Source organism: Struthio camelus, chromosome 8, assembly GCF_040807025.1.
Source record: "Struthio camelus isolate bStrCam1 chromosome 8, bStrCam1.hap1, whole genome shotgun sequence".
Taxonomy (NCBI): Eukaryota; Metazoa; Chordata; class Aves; order Struthioniformes; family Struthionidae; genus Struthio; species Struthio camelus.
The window spans coordinates 25,239,338-25,260,530 of NC_090949.1; the positions used below are offsets into that span (position 1 = coordinate 25,239,338).

At 40.4% G+C, this 21,193-nt stretch overlaps 1 protein-coding gene across 5 annotated transcripts in view; it reads right to left on the bottom strand.

The window, feature by feature from the left end:
* ST6GALNAC3 (ST6 N-acetylgalactosaminide alpha-2,6-sialyltransferase 3) overlaps nt 1–21,193 on the bottom strand; it is a 246,240-nt gene that overhangs the window by 203,406 nt on the left and 21,641 nt on the right. The window contains exon 1 of one of the 5 annotated variants that reach the window (XM_068952795.1): nt 20,403–20,652. The exons of 3 other annotated variants lie outside the window; for them this stretch is intronic. In XM_068952795.1, the coding sequence (XP_068808896.1) occupies nt 20,403–20,420 (18 nt within the window). In that variant the 5' untranslated portion in view covers nt 20,421–20,652. Of the gene's footprint in view, nt 1–20,402; nt 20,653–21,193 lie in introns of those variants that run through there. One more of the 5 variants, XM_068952792.1, reaches the window with a different exon arrangement.

The following is a 21,193-nucleotide window of genomic DNA, read 5'->3' on the forward strand; positions in this document are numbered from 1 at the left end:
GCAGCTGTGCATTTAGAGGGTACTTTCAGCTAAGTTTTCTGATGATACTCATTATTAACATTTATAATATAGCACCATTTTGCAGAACAACAGTCAAAATAGAAAAAAACATCACATTCTATTTTACGGGTTTCTTAAGAATATCTGTAATTGGCTCTGCAATCCCTTATCTTTGCCTCAGTCAAAGCGCTTCAGAGAGTTTTATGATACCCACAAAAATGCTTTTTGCACCCATAGCATGCTTAAAAGCTCTCATGTGCTGGCCCCACACACAGAACCACGTTCAGAGGGCTCCATTACACCCAGAAAGTCTCCAAGCAAGATAAGGGTACGCTGGCATGGTGATGACAACACTAACCGGCTGAGAAGCAGAACAGTTTGAGGGTCAGCCAAGGAAAGTAAAAACTGAACGTGTTAGTCCACACCACTGCTGGAAAAGCAAACAAAAAAGCATCAGTGCTAGAAAAGAACATGGACCCTTGGCCCAAAACAGTCACCAGGCCGCTCCCAGCCCCTTTTTCCCCCTTGTGTTTCTCAAGGTCTATAGGTCATTTCTCTGTTCCAAGCTCTCGTTTCCTTCCCCAACAGAGCTCTGCCTGACAAACTAGTTCTTTCCGCTATCCACATCCCAGCCACCAGTGACATCAGCAACAACCATGAACATCAGGCTTTAATGTAGCTGATTTATTCTTTTCCTAAAGATCACTCTTAACCGCTACAGCAGAAAAACTGTCATTTTTGCTGGTGTGCTGGAAAGAAAGAGGAACTGATTCTCAGAGAAAGATAAGAAACCCACCTCCAAGGCCCAGTCTTTTAAAAAAGATCAAGCACCCCATACCGTGATACATCTCTAAGGACAGAACATAAGGTAGAATAGCTTTCAAAACGTCATAGCGCTACATGTGTTGTCTTCCTAGGCTGATGCTGCCTATGAAATAGGTTCTACATAGTTGTCTTTTCCTCATGCAGCGTTGAATTCATTCCTGTTGCATAAGGAAAAAAACAATAGTATACTATATGGGACAAATTCCCACATACCCCTTTCGCTAACAAATGTGAACTACAGAAGCACCATATGCTACAGATTGAATCTAATGTTTTAAATAATCATCTACGATGACTTCTAAAGAGCCATGCATAAATAAACATTTTCAGATGATGTTCAGTAACCTACAACACTGCTCAGTTTGCCAACTGTTAGCAATACCAACCCCTACTAGCCGTGCATTCATTTTAAAAGACAGAACATAGTTTATTAAACTGGTTTACACACGTTCAATAAATCATTTATAATGAACTGTGAAACCCTTTGGAAAAAAAGGCAATAGATTAAGTTCATTCAGTAAATGCAGTTATTGACTAGCTATTTAATAAGGCATTCATAACAGACTATGAAGAGTCTGTCTATAGCACCACATGCTTACTAAACTATTCACCATGGAAATATGCAACTTCTAATAAAAGCCACTGTAAATTTAATTTTAAAGATTATTGACCTGCTCTAGTAGTTAAATACATCATTCATGACACAGTATTTAATGAAAAATTTATTCTGAGATATGCAGCCCTCAAAACAAATGCATTTCCGCAGCTGTTGAAATAGCATCAGCCTTCTATGCAGTAACTACTTTTTAGACAATGATGAATGTATTAACAATTTATAGGCCATACAGAGTTAGGATAGAAAACACTACAGAAGCCATGCATTCGGATATCTAGCAGAACTGAATAGCAGGGCAGGAAAACAACACATGAGCACCTTGGGGATTTGTAGAGTAAAATCTCTTCTTCCTTTGGTCCTGGAGGGATCCTCTAAAACGACCTTGGAGGAGTTGGTAGTTTTTACATGTCTTTGAGTCAGCTTCAGAAACTACCTTAAGATTTGTTATTTCACTTGTAGATGTTCAAAGTTTACCTTCTCTATAGCGTGTTTATGCCTTAGCAGTGAGCACAGAGTTCTGGGCTCAGTATGAGACAGGGAGTTGGTGCAGTCCCTTTAAATAAGACACGTTGAAGTTAACAGGTCAAGATCCCTGCTCTTTCAGCAGCTGGCAAAATTTACTAGGAACCACTCTTTTCCATCAAATAAGACAGAATGAAACACCTTTTCTCTGTTCTGTAAAACAGGACGATTTCCAGGTAATAGTTTGATTCTTCTTTATTCAAATTTCATTCACATCTCCAAATCAAAAACGCCGCTGCAACCACGTTCTCTCAATTTATTAAAAACACACTAAGTCTGCACAGTTTCAGCAAACTATTGCTTTTTCCATTAAAATTTATGAATTTTACTGACTTCTCCCCAACTCAGGCCAGAGATATAGCTGTGTCACTACACCCGATTTCAATTACGCTATGCATTTTTCTCGGAAGTACAGAGAGAGCATTACCATGCTGTTTTGCAGTGTCAATAACAACAGCAGCTCTGTAGAATTCAATTCTGTTCTTTCTTACTCCAGTGAACCTTTGCTGATGTTAATAAAGTTGTACTGTTATATCCAGGAATTAAGTCCTTGGTATGCAGATGAAATATTTAAAGCAACTGAGTTTCTCTCTTACGTTTTTAAGGAGCTCTTCGCTGCATCTTTTATACAGTGGAAATGTGTTCCGGTTTATAAAAGCCCCGAAGCCTGCTGGTAACACCTCCGCAGACTGACACGTGACTGCTCAGAGTACCTGATATACTTCATGCTCTGTCCCAGCACTGTTGTCTTCTGTTTCTATTTCAGCAAGCTTTTTCACTCCACCTTCTGAAGACCAGAGTCTACTTAAAAAGCAACAACACAATATAAAATGGCTTCAGACTCTTTTAAAGCTAGTAAAATGGCTAAGGCCAAGCAGCTTCTCTACACTGGGGTCACCAGTAGTCTGGTTACTGAAAGTAAAGTCGTCCTTCGTATATCTGCCCAGGAAAGCCATTGCTACAGTAAGACAATTCTGATGACACACCAATTTTGGATAAGAGTCATCAGAGCAGCATTTTTTCTTTTTTTTTTAAAGTTATAACACTGCTCTGCTATGGTACTCGTGTAAAAAGCAGTGCTTATTCTGCAAGATAATTCTGGGCAGCATTGGTCAAGCCTCACAGAAAGCAGGCTAATTAATCCTATTTGAGTGCAGCCAGAGCTGACCTTGCACAAGTTCACAGAAATACACAAAAGCTTAAATAAGAGATATCCAAAGAAGCAGAGGAGACCAAGACCTCTATTTCTTGTGGTTGTTTAGAAGCGTTCTTGTTGCTGTGAAACCATTTGTAGTGAAAAGCATCTTCTTCCATTAGAATGAAAATGCAGATAAAGAATCTGCAGTTTCCTGTTTCCTCCCATATAGTCAGTCCACCCAGGTGAAATCCATTATTGGCTTTTAGAGACAGCAATTCCCCCATGGATCTGCTCCCATGGCAAATAAGCACTACTTGTATCTTTAACTAAAGCTTATTCGCTTTGTGAAAAAGTTAGTAACCTCAAATATGGTTTTTAAATATGGCCTTTGGGGAAAATGGGGCAGGATCATGAGTCATTGAACTGCAGAAAGAAGAACTGAAAAGAAATGGACTGATTTCGTACTTGCCCTCATACAAACCATCAAATTACTACAGAAGTTGTTCAGTTTAGCTAGATTTTCCTGCCTAGTTAAAAACATACAGCAAGAAGAGTTAAAACATACAAGAGTTAAAACTCTACCCCTTGAAAACACTTTACTGAGTGCCTTGGGCATGAAAAAATTAGAATTAGGCTATAGGATAAAAAAAGAGCTGCCAAACTAAAGTTTGCTGCCAAATACAATTCTGCAAGCTCTCTTGCAAATATTGCAAACCGTAATTCCTTTCAAGAAAAGCCTACACTTCACTGCAGAGACCTTAATAAAGGATCAAGAATGCTATACTCAGGACAAGCAGTCAGTAATTTATCATTCCCTAAGCCAATTGGTAAAGGGATCCCCTACTTCATGACTGATGGATCATCATTTCCAGCTCTTAAATCTACCCCTCCACATATAAAATAATTATACTTCCAATGTTCTTAATTGCTGGAGTTAACACTATGCCACCTCAGCAAGATTAAAGAGAGAACCAAAGAGCCACAAGGGTGCTTTTCTCTTCCTGCGCCTTTGTGCAGGAACCAGGACAAGGGTGAGGGTGATTTTGTCAATACCGCTATTAGATATGTTTCAATAAACCTGCTACATATGGTGTACTACCATTACGAACAGCAGCAACAGCACTGTAGAAATCATAAAATCACAGCACAATTCAGACTGGGAGACCTCTAGAGATCACCTAGTCCAATCTCCTCCCTAAAGTAGGCCTAACTTCAAAGTCAGATCTGGTTGCCCAGGGCCTTTTCTTGATTGGTTTTGAATATCTCCAAGGATGGCTATCCCATGCCCCGTTACAGTGTTTTTCCACTCTTATCGCAAATTTTTTCTCCCTATATTCAGTAGGAATTTCCCTTGCTGCAGACTGTGACCACTGACTCTCGTGTTTTTGCTGTGCACCTCTGAGAAGAGTCTGGTTCCATCTTCTCTCCTCCCCTTACAGAGGTGGCAGAGGACTGCTTTTAGCTCCTTCCGAAAGCCTCTTCATTGCCAGGCTAAAAAAACCCCAGCTCCCTCAGCCTCCACTCATAAGATTTTTCTCGTCTAAAAACTAGGACATGTATCAGTGGATGTTTATCACACTGTCCTTTACAAAGGAGAAACCTCAGTTAGACTTCAGTATGTTTCACTTCTAATTTTAATTTCTACAGAAAGAAAGCACACACACACACGGACTACCTTCCTATACATGCGTAGATATACTTGCTGTTTGTTCTACGGGATGATGACGGGGATAAACTTGCCCAGCAGTTCACCTAACAAACGTTTTCAATCTGAGTAGCTGTATTTCAGAAATATTCTTGGCCTATGGCAGGAAAAGAGCAGGGACAAGCCCTGACATCCATTGGCTACCTACATTTGCCAGAGAATAAACAAGCTTTAAAACTCCCTACAGTACTTACAGAACTCTCCTTCTGAATATAGGCCTTAATTAAGCCAAATGAGAGGCTCTCATTAAAAGATGTGCCCTCAGGTCCCCCATATATTCAGTCAACCCAGCTACAATCCAGTATTGGCTTTTGGAGAGACAGCAACAGCCTCATGGACCTGCTCCCATGGCAAACGAGCACTGCTGTGCGCAGATGCCTTAGTCTGCGCACGGCTTTGGAGGCAATCATCGGGTGTCACACAACCAGCCCTCCTGTGGCTGCGTTTCATGGAACAATGTCCCCCTCAGCAGAACAAGAAACAAACAAACAAAAAAAACTGTCTGAATCCTTTTTGTCAGTCAACACACAAAACAGAAAAGCTAGTGTTATAACACAAAAAGAAAAAGCCAGTTTCATCTACCCATCCTCCCACAAGGAAATGACATCGGAGACATTTGGTGAGGCAGCCTTCCTGCGTTATTCATCATTGTCATAAAATCCCCACCTGTGGCATAACTTACCCAAGGTCTAAGATACAAATTAACCCCAAGAAAACATTCAAAACGCAGTCCGTCTAGCACTTATGCAGCAGCTCTTGTTCTACTCGCCCACACTTCTTTAGTGCTCCAGTAGCAGCAATGAAAGTAAACAGAAAAAAAGCTCATGCTACCATTCTGTTATTTCTTCCTAATGACAAGTACTGGAAACAATCAGCACCTGCAGTACCCTTCCCACCTGCACGTGGCTGATCACCTTTTATCACTGTACTGCTGGAGCCTTCTGTCTGCCCATCCACATGCAGCCAGTGACCCGGGTTCCCGCCACAGAGCTCAGCCCTTGGCACCTCCTCGCCCACCGCTTCCTTCCACCACCAGCCCATTTCACGGGGCCGGCTGTCTGCTCACAGCTCTTCCTTCTATGCGTGTCCCTCAGGGAGGGTCTGGGAAGGAAAAGATGTACAAATACCTAGCTGCTTTAGGAGTCTGACAGAGCAGTTAGGCAGCTGAAATATTTGACAACTTTTATATTTAGCATTGATGTGCGGGTGGAAGCAAATTAGCAATTGGTATTCTGAAGCACTAAAGAGTAAGAAAACAAGATTTCACATTTATGCTTGAAGTTTTCCTGTTTGCATCAGTGCTGCAAAGAAATATAGCATAAACATGCTGTAAATTACAAAGTAACATAGATAAAGTTTATGTGAATTTCATATTCAGTTCTTTACCCAACAGAAACATGTTACTGCAGAAACAGATCAGGTAACCTAAGCTCCTGATGTAAAACTGGCTGAATCTCCAAAATATTCTTGTAAGTACCAAAATATGTGAAAATTTACACCTTGAGAAGTAACATTTGCCAAATATAATATAATTTGATTTCATAATTACTAATAGAGTTTTTCCTATAATTTCCAGCTGAGGTCTTAATAACAGCTGATGAAGAAATTACTACTACGGAATATCTTCAGGGATACCTCTAGCTAGGTGACAGCTCTAACACAGCTGTTTGATAGAAAGTTAAGATGTGAACAACACTTCTCAGCTTTGATTTCTGACCCCCGTATCAAACCTTAACCTCAAGTGTCTATTGAGACCTGATCGCCAGGATCAGTTTTTAGGAGAAAGTTTCTGATAACTTTATTCAAAAATTGGTAATAATTACCTATTTGCAAGCTAGCACTTCAAAACATGTGTTGCCAAAACCTGCTTTGCATCTGCTATTATACGTCAAAGAAATGGCTTCCATTAAGCTTAACTAATTCCCTCGATAGCTTTGGACGCAGCCCTTATTATATTTCATTACCTTTTTTCATAGACTGCATGGCAAATAGATGACCAATAAAAAGTACACAAACAAATAAATTATTAAGCAGATACGTTACATACACATAACATGGTCTCCAATCACACAAACAGAACATTAATGGGGAGCTTTTCACACAAATTAGCAAAACCTGGCTCATTCTTTAAAGCTTTTAATATCTTTCATACTTGATAAATATTGTTTTAAAATCCTGAAAGCAAACAAATCTATTAAACCACAAAAATAGTTTATATTTTTTCAACAATAGTATGTTGAATTATACAGCATTCAGGCAGTGAGTTGGTTATGAGTTATTATATTACTCTGTAACCTGCTGATCTAGTAGTTCCAGAAATGTGCAAAACAGCTCAAACCTTTCCGCTCAGCTGGAACACCATACTCATGATTCAGTATGGATCCTACAATCTCACTTTTTTCCAACCCCAGAAAAGATGAGGTAAAGTAATGGTAGCACTAAGTAAGTAAAGCAATTCTTGCCATTCCTTTTGGATGAGGCGGTCTTAAGTATTTTCTTGAAATGCAAGGCATAACTCTCATTTATATAGAATTGTTAATGACCATTTTTGTCAGAGATGAAAGCAATCCTATGCCATCTAAAGCAAAACACTAGAGTAATGTTATCATGCCATTTTTGTTTCAAGCAATGGGATAACAAAAACTTCCTGGTTTGAAATAGGTTTATTAGTAATAAAGTAGTAATAAACAATATACTTAATGAATAAAGCTCACGGCTGTTTGTGCAATTCTACTGTGGGAAGAAATATACTAATTAGTTGTCACACATCAGGCTACTAGAGCCATAGGCCTTAAAGACTGAACAGCAATTTCCCCAGCTACAAAACTCATTTTCACCTGGTGCCCAAAAAAAAGAGTTTCCTCCAAGTAAACAATTTTTTAATCAATTATTAAAAACAAAATAAAAATCTGAACATCCAAGTAGACCTCATTAGTTTTGTCTAAATCATTGATGAGTTTTCCATTTTCTTCCCTACAAGGATGTTTATTTCCATACATGGATCACATTTTCCCATAAATTGCTTTAGACCACTTTCATTCAATGCTTCAAAAGATACATTACAAATAAAACAACAGTGGCTTAACGGTGCCATGACAAGCCATGGCAACCTGCCTTAGGGCTCAGAAGAAAATTCAACTCCGGGGCCTTATTCGCAAAAGGCTGAGTACCTCCCCTCCAGAGCAAGATTTGGCAAACAGATGGAAAAAATTAAAAGCAACAAGTCTGTCAAACTCAATTTTCTTTCAAAGTCTTTTCTTTCACGATAACGTTTCCTGCAGATTTTGAAAGTTAAAAGCCATTTCCATGTGTCTGTGACCTGTGCGATACCTGTTTTTTGGGAGATTCACTTCTCATTGTATAGCTGTTCCTCACTGCAGTGGGCTCAAGCAGACTGGAAACTGATGTTCAGACTTAACGAGTGAAAAACAGCAGAAGTCTGTAACTCCCAGAGCTCTTACAATTTGCCCTCAGAACGAGCATACCAAAGTCAGCCTCCCCCCCTGGAATCAGTGGATGGCTAGTAGTAATAAGGTCTCATGCAGGATCTCAGTGGGAAAAAAGGACAGTCAATCTTCTGGTTAATTTGTAAGTGCCACCAAGTGTAACACCAGTGTTAGTAAATACTCCAAGGTGAATGTTTAGAAACATTCCTTTTCTAACCCTCAACTCAGATACCAGACGCATCAAGTGGCAAAGAAAATTCTGCAAGTAAAGCTCAAACAAAATGCCAATGAGATTCACCCAGTGTGCCTCAGGCACCAGCACCCTGTGAACAGCAGTTCAAACGGCACACTGCCTTCTAGGCACATGGTCAGACTTGGAATACCTAGAGTATTTCAGTAAAAACAGCAAAAGAAAAGTATTTATAAGGCCAGCCAAGTGTAAGAACACAAGCAGTTTTATTATCCTTACTGTACTTGGCAAGCATCCAGTGTTACCCTCGTGATCCAATATCACTCTTTTGATAAAGGCCAACTAGAGTGCAGTCACTGTTGTCTCTTGTTCTTTTGAACTCCAACAAGGAAAGTTTTCGTGAAGCCTTTTTTGGCCATGTTATGCAACAAACTGAAGTAGAGGAGACTTAAAATGGCTTCTTCCAGATCTGTAATTGATACAAATACAGGTAATCATTCTTTTTCCGTTAAAAAACAAAAAAAAACCCCACCCACAAAAGCATGAATTCAGCCATACAACACAAGTCTCTAGTACTGAAATTTCTGATCTGCACAAACAGGAAGTTATAAATAGGGATAAAAAGACATACTGATGCGCTGAATGACAGATCACATCTGAAGAAACACAGGGCCCAACAGCAAAAATCACTGCTGACTGATTCTGTCAGTGATCACTGACATGATCACAGAGTGTGTCTGCTAGATAGATTGAGTACAATTACTATCTAAAACTACAGCATTGGTGTTACTGGAATTCAGTAATGCTTCCTAAATAATTCGGCTATCCCTTTATCTACAATCAAGTATAGAAACTAAGCTATACAGATGTTTTACAGTACCTGGAGTTTGTGCACATTGCAAGGCGAGGAAGTGGAGGCATATACAGACAAGAGACGGCCCAGAAATATTGTTCAAAGGTAGCAGCAAACCTTTGGAGGGCATGCAGCCAACTCAGCCAAGCATAGCTGGAAGGGTAGAGAGGTGTTTACAAGTCCAGGACAAATGACGACCTCTGTCAGGGGTAGATGAAGTAAGGGAGGACTCACTTTTTCCACTGTAGGCACAGCAAAACCAATGCGCAGGAGGCACTGGTTTGTCACGCTGGCCACGGGGACGTGCCTCCTCTCTAACACAGGGCAGTGGGGCATACACGTGATATACCCACGTTTCAGCCACAGAACTCACCATACAGCTTCTCGTCCTCATTCAAAACGTGGCTGCATCCCATCATTGCCTGTACATTGGCAACTGATCTCTTTCTTAAGGACAATTAACAGCAGAACAGGCTACCGCTCCCACTGTGGCTCTGCACCTAGAGGAAGCATGTTTCTTATGCGGCTGTTTTACAGGTAGTTGCCATGACCTCTTTTTTGGTAGTAGTGCCAACTTAAAGATTTCCTGCCCTGCATGCAGGCTGCTCTTTCCCACTCTAGCACCACCTCCTCAGCCGGGCTCACTGCAACCCCTGCAGTACTCGGGGAACGCATCGGTCTTTAAAATAACACTGGAAAGCAAAAGAGTTGTTCTAATCCAGCTCCATTTTCTGGCTAGGTTGGCACAGCCCCACATACAGCTGTGCTGGCACAACAGAGGGGAAAGCGAGCAGCCCTGTGTGGCTTGTCAACGGTAAAAGTCTCCGAAGGCAGATTACCCCGAGAAAAGGGCGAGCAGGGCTGCTCCCCGGGACAGCAGCCGCCCCGTGAATATCTGCATCTGGCTCTGGGATTCGGGTGCGGTCTCGCGGTTAAGGCACTAGTTACAGGCAAAGAGACCAAGTCTCTATATTTAGTATTCTCAAAAGGGAAGCGTGGTTGGATAGGGGACACTTCAATGGCATTTCAAGGAGCTCAGTTCTCCGGTTTCATCTGAGGTGACCTGGTAAAACCACTAAGATAGCTTTACTGGTTTAAAGAAACGTGTGAGTGGGCAAGTGGTAGTGAAAAGGAGGAAAGAACAGTCTGCGCTGTAGTTCATAGTGAGAGCTGTGAACTGCGCAGATAGACTGCTTCGTCTCACTAAGAGGTACGAATCAGCGTGTGCCTTCTCCCAGCTAGAGCTGACTGAGGGAAAGATACAGTTCAAAAATTATTCCTACCAATGCCATTTCTTTTATCTTGTTGGGAATGTTCAGTGGCTCTTTTCCTTGCCCAACCCCTTGCTCAGGAAGAAATATACTTAGTAGGGTAAAATTACTTCTTCTGTAAATATATTTTTCTACCCTGTAGAAAGGCAGAAAAAAAAAAAAAAAAAAAAGGAAGGATAACAGAGATATGCAGAGACAGCTGCCTGAAATTTTTTCATTAATCGTATGGAAAAAAAATTGCAAAAGCTTTTCTTCTGGTTAAAATTCCATAACCTAATACATGAGATACATCTTTAAGCATTTTCTTTTCCCCTTACACATTCCACAGATTCTAAGGATCCCGCTGGAGAATGAGTCAGTCTCATCCTCCACTCCATCTTTCAAAAGGCAAAGGGTTTTCTTGTCTCCACACAATTAGCCATTAACAGAAGAGAGCTTCCTATTACTGCTTATTACCTGAATTATTTGGTATTTGCCACAGACCAATGCAAGCACAGGACAATTACCGTAGATCAGCTGATGCTTAGTAACTTGTGAAGTAACTTACTCTTGTGGCTGACAGGCAAGCACTAAACTAGAAAAGTTTAGTAAAACTATGATGGATTTTCCTGGTCGCATAAGACCTAGCATAGACACACATGAAGTGGGATACAAAACCTTCATTTGTTTGTCAAATTAGAACAAACAATACTGGTATAAGAACTTTGTACTAGTATAACTGCATCCCACTGCAGAACATCGACACGATAAAACATCAAAACCTTCTAGCACAAATCCAGAAAATAAAGTGACTTCCAGTTATGAAGAGAGGCCAGATCTTAAAAATCTGAAGGAGCATATACAGAAACCATAGGCACATAATTTCACAGGGTGATGTAAAGTAATATAATATTATTTAAAATAATCCAGGTGGTATTTTAATGGCACAACTGACTTTAATATACAAATTAATATTATTACAAAGAGCTAATAAATACACCCTGTCATTTCTTAAACGCAATATCATCCCATCATTTTGACAATGAAATTATGTTCAAATGTCAGTAAACAATAGATGTGAGAAAAAGTAAAACTGATGATAAATAGAAGGTTGGGAAACTTGCAAGAAAAATAACATAACATTTGGTTTCCAGCTTTTCTTATTAAGGGTTAAAACACGAAATCTCTTGGAATGAAGTCTCATATTGTTATATGCTCAGGAGGACATTCCCTTTTGCTAAAAGCCTGGCAAACTTTTGCTAGTAGTGATATATGTGTTTTTTTTTTTTTTTTAAAGAAACCATGACAAAAATTTCAGAGAAAGATGGAAGATTCCTAATCTTATGCCAAACCAACATTCACAGAACGCATCATTAAAAGGAACAGGATCTCTAAATATTTCATTCTGCATTTCTTCTTTACAAATTGCTATTCCCATGAAATAAACATGTTTTTCTGATTACTTCCAACTGCTTCTTTTTTCCCCAGCTGGCCCACACCTGGATCTTACCTGCCTATACTCGCATTCCACTGCCTGTTGCTAACGCAAACTGCTTCAAAATGCATCTTTCATAAGAAACTACTGCTTAATATTTAACTACTAGTGAACGTGGTGCTCCCATGTCAGTTTTAAAACATCGTACGTACTGCACAAATATACAAAATCTGCTTAATAGGGTTGTCTGTAGACAATGTCCATTGTCTCCAACACAATCCTAAATGGCAACACAAAGGATTTCACCTCCCAAACCCTTCCATTTCAGTTCCTGCCTTATCATCTTTCTTCTTGATAGGAAGGAAAAAAAAAAAATCCAGTAAGGTATTTTATCCAATCTCAAATATATAAGCCCAATGCTTCAAATCCTAAGTTCTTCCTCCAGTGCTACAAATCAGGCCATGGATGAAGAGCTCTTCATCCAAAGGGCAGAAGAAAGTATTGGGAAAGGGTCACAACCGCAAAACACAGGATCAGTTTGATTCATAGTCTGGACTTCTTCCTGGGTACTGCTAACTCTACACACAGCAGCACCCATCTATAGCATCTTATATATCATATATAGCCATCTTATAGCAGGCCTATAAGATCTGAAAGTTAAATTAAAAATACAAAATACATTTATGATCCATATTCCCACTTGTTGTGCACAAAGCAGATCTTTATAGCATAGGAAAAGCTTCTCCGGATAGGAGACTGGTCCAAAAATTATATTCCTCTGGGAACCAGGAAGATTAAGAACTTCACTTTCTATTCTGTGCATGAGCATTTTGACCTTTCCTTTTCAAATAAATATACAGAAACATTTATTTTTAAAAAGCCACAAAAAATCCCTCCAAAATAATTCAGCCTGCTGCACAGACATGGCTTCCTTCAGAAAAGATGAAAGAACAAGCCCTGGACAGATCACTATGTCCAGCGTTACGCTTCTGGAAGGTACACAGAGACTGCTGGAACGAAACATGGCAGAAGAACAGAACAGATGCTGAAAGCTCTGCCTTTTCAAATTAACTGAGCAAACGTGACAAAAACTAAGACAGAAAAGAGAGAGGAAAAAAAAAAGCTCTGAACTGCATTTCACACCCCCTTATAATCAATCATACAATCTACTTTTCCTTTGTTTATATTTGCTATCATCTCACTAAAAATAAGGAAGAGCACATCTGTCTTTTATTTCAAGTGTTTTAATATCTTATGTCAACGTACAAGAATTTGATGCTTCCTATGATGTTTTACATCATACCATGACGTACCAATTTATCTGGCACTCACAACATGTCAAAATAAGTATTAAAAACCAAACAGGACACAAACTGCTGCAGCTCATGCCCAAGTCTATAAAGCGACTGTATTTTGAGAAGGCTTCTCTGCCTTTAATACGTGATTCCATATCCCTGATTATACACACAACATTGTGCATCCAAAGGGACAAAAAAACCCCAAGACATCTGGATGACACATGCTTCATTGCTTAAAGATGAATTGCAAAACAGAAATCTATCCCCCATTACTGTTTTATCACATAGCTACTTAAATGCAAAATTTTCAAGGTACGAGACAGGTTCTGTTTTCATCCTAGTTTTGATAGCATTCATACATGTCTACCAAACTATGACAGTGAAACTCCAGTTTTAAATCACTTTAAGTATGCTTACACTGGAGGTTGTCTTTGTTTAGCTACATAAGCATCAAAAACTAATTCATTCAACTGAGGCAAATCCTGTGTTTACAGGACTCAATCTGACTATATTGCAATTTCTTTCTGCTTGCGGGGGGGGGGGGGAGGGAGGGAAAACCAACCACAAAGAAGACATTTGGGATACACTGTTATACATCTTTGAGAAGCACTTCCCCTTCTGCATGTCCCCTACTACATTATCTTTAAAGGATAATTCAAGATCATTGCAAACATGAAAGAAAAGTGTTTTTAAAATATTTCTTAAATTTCACTTTCCTCAAATTTTCAGGAATCCAATATAATAAAAAACAAATTGCAAAATTTCATGTACTACACTCCATAAAAACTGACACGGTAATTAAGTTCCATTGAACCATGATACAGTCAACTGTAGCCCTACACCTTGTCAGGCTCATTAATTCAACTTCACTCACCCTGGAGAAATATATAGGTAAACAATTAAGAGGTACAAAATGAATTTAGTTAGTTACAGAATAATTTTATGGAATTTATTTAAAATAGAAACATAGAAGGTAGAAGGAGCACCAGGAAGAATTAATTATGGAGTTTCACTAGTATCAGTCAGATTATTTCTGCCTACAAAAGTATCATATTTGGGGGTGGAGGGGAAGAAGACACACCATCCTTATATGCTATGGTTGTTATCTAACAAGAGACCTGGATACTGCCTCAGAAATCTTGATTCTGCTCCACGCTATTTGTTGCATCCACCTGTTACTTCCCAACTCATTTCTGCATACTCTGTATGGGACAGCTCTACCTATTTACACCATAATTATGATCATTACGGTCTCTTGTCATTTCAACATATATTCCAGAAGAAGGAGCACATATACCTCTAAAGACTTTAGAGTCCAGAGGAAAGATTTTTCTAGATTTCTGAGACCTTAGGGTCAAGTCTGATGAAAAAACATTTTACAGTAAAAAGCAAGACATGAGTTGTCATTGTTCCAGTAAGATTTTCTCATTCGATTTCAAACACAGTCCATCTCTGACTATAAGTGGCCCTGCCCAAACCCGTGGCCAGGCTTGCTGCTTGCATGAGCAGTTCTGAGAACAAATATCACTAAAATTTCCCATTACTAAAGACACCGAGATGCCCGTTGACTCTCCATTTGAGTCCCCATTGACCTAGGGGTCTTGACTAACTCAGCAGTCACTGTAAATATCAGATTTGTGGAGACCTCAGTTGGAGGCTGGGTGCAGGATACTCCTTCTGGCCACGTGTGCATTAGAGAGCGCGTACTGCCATAAACCTAACTAAACCTCATCTGGTCATCCATAGTTTTAGGCACTGAACATCTGTCCTGCTTGCTAGCTCTGGCCACACAGCTTGCTTGACAATTGCTACCCTGTTTTTCAATGATAATAACTACAACCTAAACAGTGCCTATATAAAAGCTAGGAAGCAACCAGAATAAGCAGCCTTTTCAGCATGTGACCTATATACTGTAGGACTGAAAGGACCTATATACTGTAGCAGGAAAGATTATCAAAACACAGAATGTATGAACCATTCAAAAACAGAGCACTAATGTTACAATGACCACTACTTCTTGAAGAGAGTTTCAAAACAACAGCCATGCACCAAACCGTGCGCATTTTGCCATTAACTGCATTTGCAATGAAACAGATTTTCAGGACTCCTGAAATGGGTACAACTCTTCTTGTATTTTCTTCACATAACACTTTCCCCCTTAAACATTTCATAGCTAAAAACAGAAACAAAAGGAAAACTTGCTGATGACATGAAGGGTGAAAAACGGCAGGAACTGGAAGCTCAGAAGACTGATCTCTTATATTTACATAACACTTTTCATCCCTAAAGATTTAACCATATACTCATAGCAAGGGTTTCAGTCACAATGGAGATACAGCAGCTCATAAAACTGTTGATCATCGGGTTAAGATAGGCACAATAGAGAATTCATATTACAGTGAACTTGCAGCAAATTTTGAAGTTAATGGGAAGTGACCCATCAGATGGGCATCCTCCCATGAGGAGGAGAGGTCACCTTTGGCCCTCTCCCTAGGATCTCTCCATTTCCTGTTATGTCAGAGGAAGAGGGCAGTGTGAGAATCAAACAGGATCCAAGAACAACTCTCAGCACAGGAAAATGGATGGATCCCATGCATAAACACTGCTGCAGTTAAATTAACAGGGAAGAAGGGGGTATGTGAATTATCTTAGACCTCAATCAAACAGGATATACAGGTCATCTCCATGGAAGGCCCCACACTGCACAAATCCCTAGGAGCTAATGGATTTACAGTGAGGCACATGGTCTACTCTGCAGAACAGTGCAGAGGTGAAACAAGTAGCATGCTTCTGATGATGTAGAAATTTTGGAGGAAATATCCAGGCTCCTCCATGCAAAAAGGGTACAAAATAAAAATAAAAAAAAAAATCATATTAGTAACTAAATATCTCAAATGACAAGTGTCCAAACACCAGGGCTAGATTCTTTTAGACATTTTGCCCTTCCACTCTAAACAACTACCTGCCAGGATAGAAAATTCAATAGAATGAGATCAGCTTTGCTATTTCAGTCTCCAAAGTACAGATGAAGCACATGCCTGCAGATAGGAACGTTATCTGTATTATTTTAATGTCTGGTGACCCCAATCAGATGCAGACCACTGAACACTCAAGAGAAAAAACTCAGAAAATTCCTGCCAAAACAGCTTACCACGTGAGTTAAGGACAAATGCAACCTGTGGATTTAACTACACCAACTGAAAGAATCACAGAGAGCGAACATGCAAAACAACTATAGGTGAACCCACAGGTATGGCCAGCTTCAACAGCAGCCAGCAAAAAAACTTTGACAAGCACCTGGCTTTAGTGTTTTGCTTGGCTGACCCAGTAAGTTACCTTTTGCAAAATGTAATCTTTGGACCTTTCAATTAGATAGAACTAATAGTAAAGAAGCTATGGATGTCAGCTGGCCACCTGCTTACTTTGAGAGAAGTGTTCTGTGGTAACAAGACCATTCCTCACAGTATACAAATCCTGGGTATGACACAGGATTTCACTGAATGTTTCAAAACTCTTGTGATCTCTGCTGGTCAAGTCTAGCGTATAGACACATATGAAATCACTTTTCTTCACTGCACTGTAAACACACAACATAGAAGCGGAAAGAAACCTCTTCCTAGATTTCACAGTCAGCCTTCACTGGCTTATCGCACTTGGGACATTGTTATGTTAAATTCTACCACATTAAAACCACATAGTTAAAACTGTACGATGATGACAATCCATCTCCATCTTCCTCTTCAAAATCTCCATTTAAAAATGAGCCTGTGAATAGGTGAAGGCATAATCCACTGCAAAGTAGAACATTTGTTAACTAATATTACCCATTCCATTTGTTTTAAAACATCGTGGTCCAACCATCAGTGGGGGATAGCAACATTTTATAGGGTATCATTAATATTCATATTTATTTATTGTAAGTCAACAGGTACACTGAATTACCATGTTTCAGCTAAGCAACAGCAAAGGTTTCATTGAGGTAATTTATTGAATAACATCTGTCAGCATTTTAAAGTGTCAGTGGCTGATACAGTGGAAGTTACGAAGTTCAGCACCTTTAGGGACAACAGCGATTACACAAATAGTAATCATTCTGTTAAGCTAGTAATCAGTGAGGTGGCACGTCACAGCCATAGTAGCGATCATAAGATCAACTGTTTGCTTTCAAAAAGTGTCTACACTTCATTCAGCTACTGTGCTGTTATTTTTAGAGATCAGGTTAAAAAAAAAAAAAATCCACCTCTTAGAACTCGCCTCTTTCCCTGCATTTTCTCCAAAAGAAGAGCCAAATCCCCAGAAGAAGAGAGCTTCACTGGTTTTAATGAGGATGCCCCACTATTAAGTTGAAAATAAAGTTTCTGGAGCTGTGATCAGTGACAGTCGTCCCAGTATTAACAAGGAGGAATGCATATTCAAACACCACAAAGCAAACACGCTAGGAAGGGTCACCTTCCCAAGCATTCTTGTGAATACTACTACATACAGAGACTATTTCTTACAGTGGTCATAGTAAAAGGGGGTGTCTTGGTATCTAAAGGTTATATATTTTTTTAATATGCTTTTTAAAAAAAGTTTTAACAGGTGTTTAACCAATGCTAGTTAATTACTAATAGCCACTTCTGCTCTTAGTACTTTAAGGACATCTACATCCAATTCCATTTATATTAAAAACTTGCACATACAGAACTCCAACATTCAACAAGTCTTAGTATCTTTTTGAGACAAAGAGGAATGAATGAAAAAAAAAAATCTAGGACAGAGGCAGAGTGAGCCACAGGTCAGAGCCACAGATGTGCTCAGGGCAGAACTGGCAGGGGAACTCAGCAGCTCTGGCTTCCCACCCGCTGTGCCCACAACTTATTTAAATATCCGCACTCCCGGCACAGACTTTTGGTCCACGTATACATTTCCACATACAGGCGACCGACTGCACAAAACTAGAGAGCCAGGGCAAACCTAGGAGAAAGAATGAGGGTGTAGCTAACAGGTTGGTGGTTTCAGTAAAGAGGATTTTTTTTTTTTAGGTTTTGCATAAAAACATACATATTGTTCTGAATTTCCTTGTTGTGTTCAAAGTTTGAGGAACACCTGTAGTCCCTTTAGGGCAACCAGAACTTACAGAAAACTCCTACCTATGTGGAAAAAAAACAAAACCACATAGGCATTATGTCAAAAACATACACAGTCAAGACATTTAGATTATTCCTAAAGAATCCCTGTCTAGGAAAGTCCAGCGTGCCTTAAGGCAAAGCTAACCTTCACATATCTGTTTCACTTTCTATCCTTGCACCTGCCTGTATTAACAAGATTAAGAATTAGGCTGGCAGAGGATTGTCTGTCAAGGAATACCAATTTATCCATTGATTTAAACATCAGAACTACAATCAAATGGAGCTCCAAGATTGGGCAAAGGAAAAAGCATTTACTATGTTAGAGCTAAAAGTCTAAAAGGAAGGCCCTGCAGAAGTCACGCTTGTAGGCAGCCTGGGGAGCTTGTGTCACAAGACTGCGCGGCGTTGAGGGAGGAAGAGAGGGGGAGAGCGAGAGAGAGAGACACTGGAGTTTTCTTGCAAAAGGATATGCTTATTTAACTGCCAGGGCCAGAGGGAAGGTTTTTGCACGTGATCTTTCCACAGAGCCCAAAAAAGTAAAGAAATCTTGTCTTGTGGGTTGTTTGCAGAGCCAAGCCAGGGCATCCAGGGTTGCTTAAAAAGTAACACATATGCTTATCTGTGTGAAGTCAGGCTCCATCCACAGAGCTCCCATCTCCTCAACCCAAGACAGAACGTAACTCTCGTTTGCATCAGCGCTCTCGGCTTAACGGAGTTTGTTGCTACCTGTGTCCAAGAACTCCTCCCTGCTTTACGGAGGTTTCTGCACTTGAGGCAGACTTTGTTGTAATTCTTAATAAAAGCAGGAAAGAGCTACACGTACATGAAAGGAAACTCAAAAACATCCATATAACCGCAGACCCACTCGTAGGAAATGAACGAAAGGGGAAAACAGTGCAGCGTTACAAGCATTTTCCTTTCAAAGTGAAATGCTAAGTAAAGTGATAAAAATGAGGTTCAAGGAGACAAAAGGATGTTTATTATTTGGGAACTGTTCTGAAACTTTACAGTTTTTCTATTCTGCTGATATGCTGAAGGCAACTGCAATGAGAGGCCGTCCCAAAGTCTGCAATAATCAGCCCTTTGTTAGGAGATCGATCAGCTTGAAAATAACAGAGCATTCACAGATAAGGCTTATTTACTAAAAGGAACAACGTGTGAGCGTATCAAAAACATACACAGAAAGGAGCAAGGCAGAGAGCGAACGAATCGGCATCATTTCCGACCCAGGGACACGCGAGTGACTCCCCACAAGGGACAACGCGGTAAGGCAACAAACACTGTTCTCAACTGACTGCACTTCCGCCTCCTCCCCTTTCATTCAATACTTGGGGCTAGCGATGCTCCATCTCCATGACACGCTGCTTGTAAATACTTTTCTCTACGTGCAGAAAGCAGGCTGGGGAAAGAACACCATCACATGGTGAGCTTGTGCTTGTATTTGCTGGCACGAAGAGGAAAACCCCTCTATCAAATAGGTCCCTGAATTAGCAAGGGCAATTAAATACTAAATATAATTGCATGGAGCATGTGGATCTTGGGTAAATTCAACAGGGGAGCGTGTGCTTAAGGAGCAACTGGGACAGCTGTGTACATCTGCAGCCTCTGCTTTAAGAGCAGTAAATGCTGCACAGCGAGAAAAGAAAACAGCTTCCCCCGTTTTGTCCTTTGTACTGGGAGCGTGTTGCCTGCGTACTATAGCTCCTGAAGGAATTCAGCTCAAAGTCAACTGAGACAAGCCAGAGCCCCTCACCCTCCTCCTGTTATTCGGCACACAGTTCCCTTCCCACTAGCTGGGAGCTTGCCGGTCTGACAAGGCAGGGAGAGAGGAAAAGAATGGCAGAGGGAAGCAGAGCGCAGCTGTACATTGCAGAATCTCTCCATATTCATTTGCCAAACAAAACCGCTATTCAAAAAGACAGCGAAGATGCAATAGGACCACGCTGAGTCCACGCCTCTGAGCGGCGAGGGGCTCTCTCTAACAATGCAGTCAAGCAACAGATAGAGATTTACCTTCAAAATGCAGGCCATGTTCTTTTTCTATCCTTCCTACCACCAAGCAGCAGGGTTCTACTTTGTGAGTAGCAGTCCCAGCGGCAGGCAAAAGGCTCGTAGGGCTGCAGAACTGCTAAAGCCTACATTCCTGTAGATCCAAATAAGGGTACCACACATCCAGGATCCGTTAGTCATATCAGTCTTTTTATGCCCCGTTTGTTCCACCCATCAGCTCCTGCCACTGGCTAGGAGCCAGCCCAGTACCTCCCCTCCATCACATGACCAGTTTGATTCATGGCTCCAGCCTGTGTTTTTTTAAGCTCTGGGACGCTCTCGTGCAATACTACATATACAAATGGCAATCTATAGCCTGCAGATGTTCTGCAATATTTGGAAATCAAACTGCATGCTTGAAATTAACCCCTGTGCAGCTCTCTAAATGTTCTCAGTAGACTTTAACTGTCTGCTGGGCAGAAAAGTCCCAACTCTCTCTCTCTCTTATTTGGGCTCCGAAAGTCTTTGGGCTGTTTGTTAGTGTGAAATACTGTTTTATGATCAGCCATCTTCATAGTACTGCAGGTTTCTCCTTGTCTGAAGGCTGCAACTCTTTCCTAAAGCGAGCTAATCGTTATCAGCAACCAACACACATATCCCAGCAGAGGTGCTGGTGGTGCACTCTGCGTGCCGTTCCATAGCAAGGGCTGGCATAAACTCACGGGGAATGGAAAACGATTTCCATTTCTGCAAGTCTGATAAAGGCTCTCTGAACTTTCTCTGGACTTTCCTACACTGCAGTCGGATTAACTTCA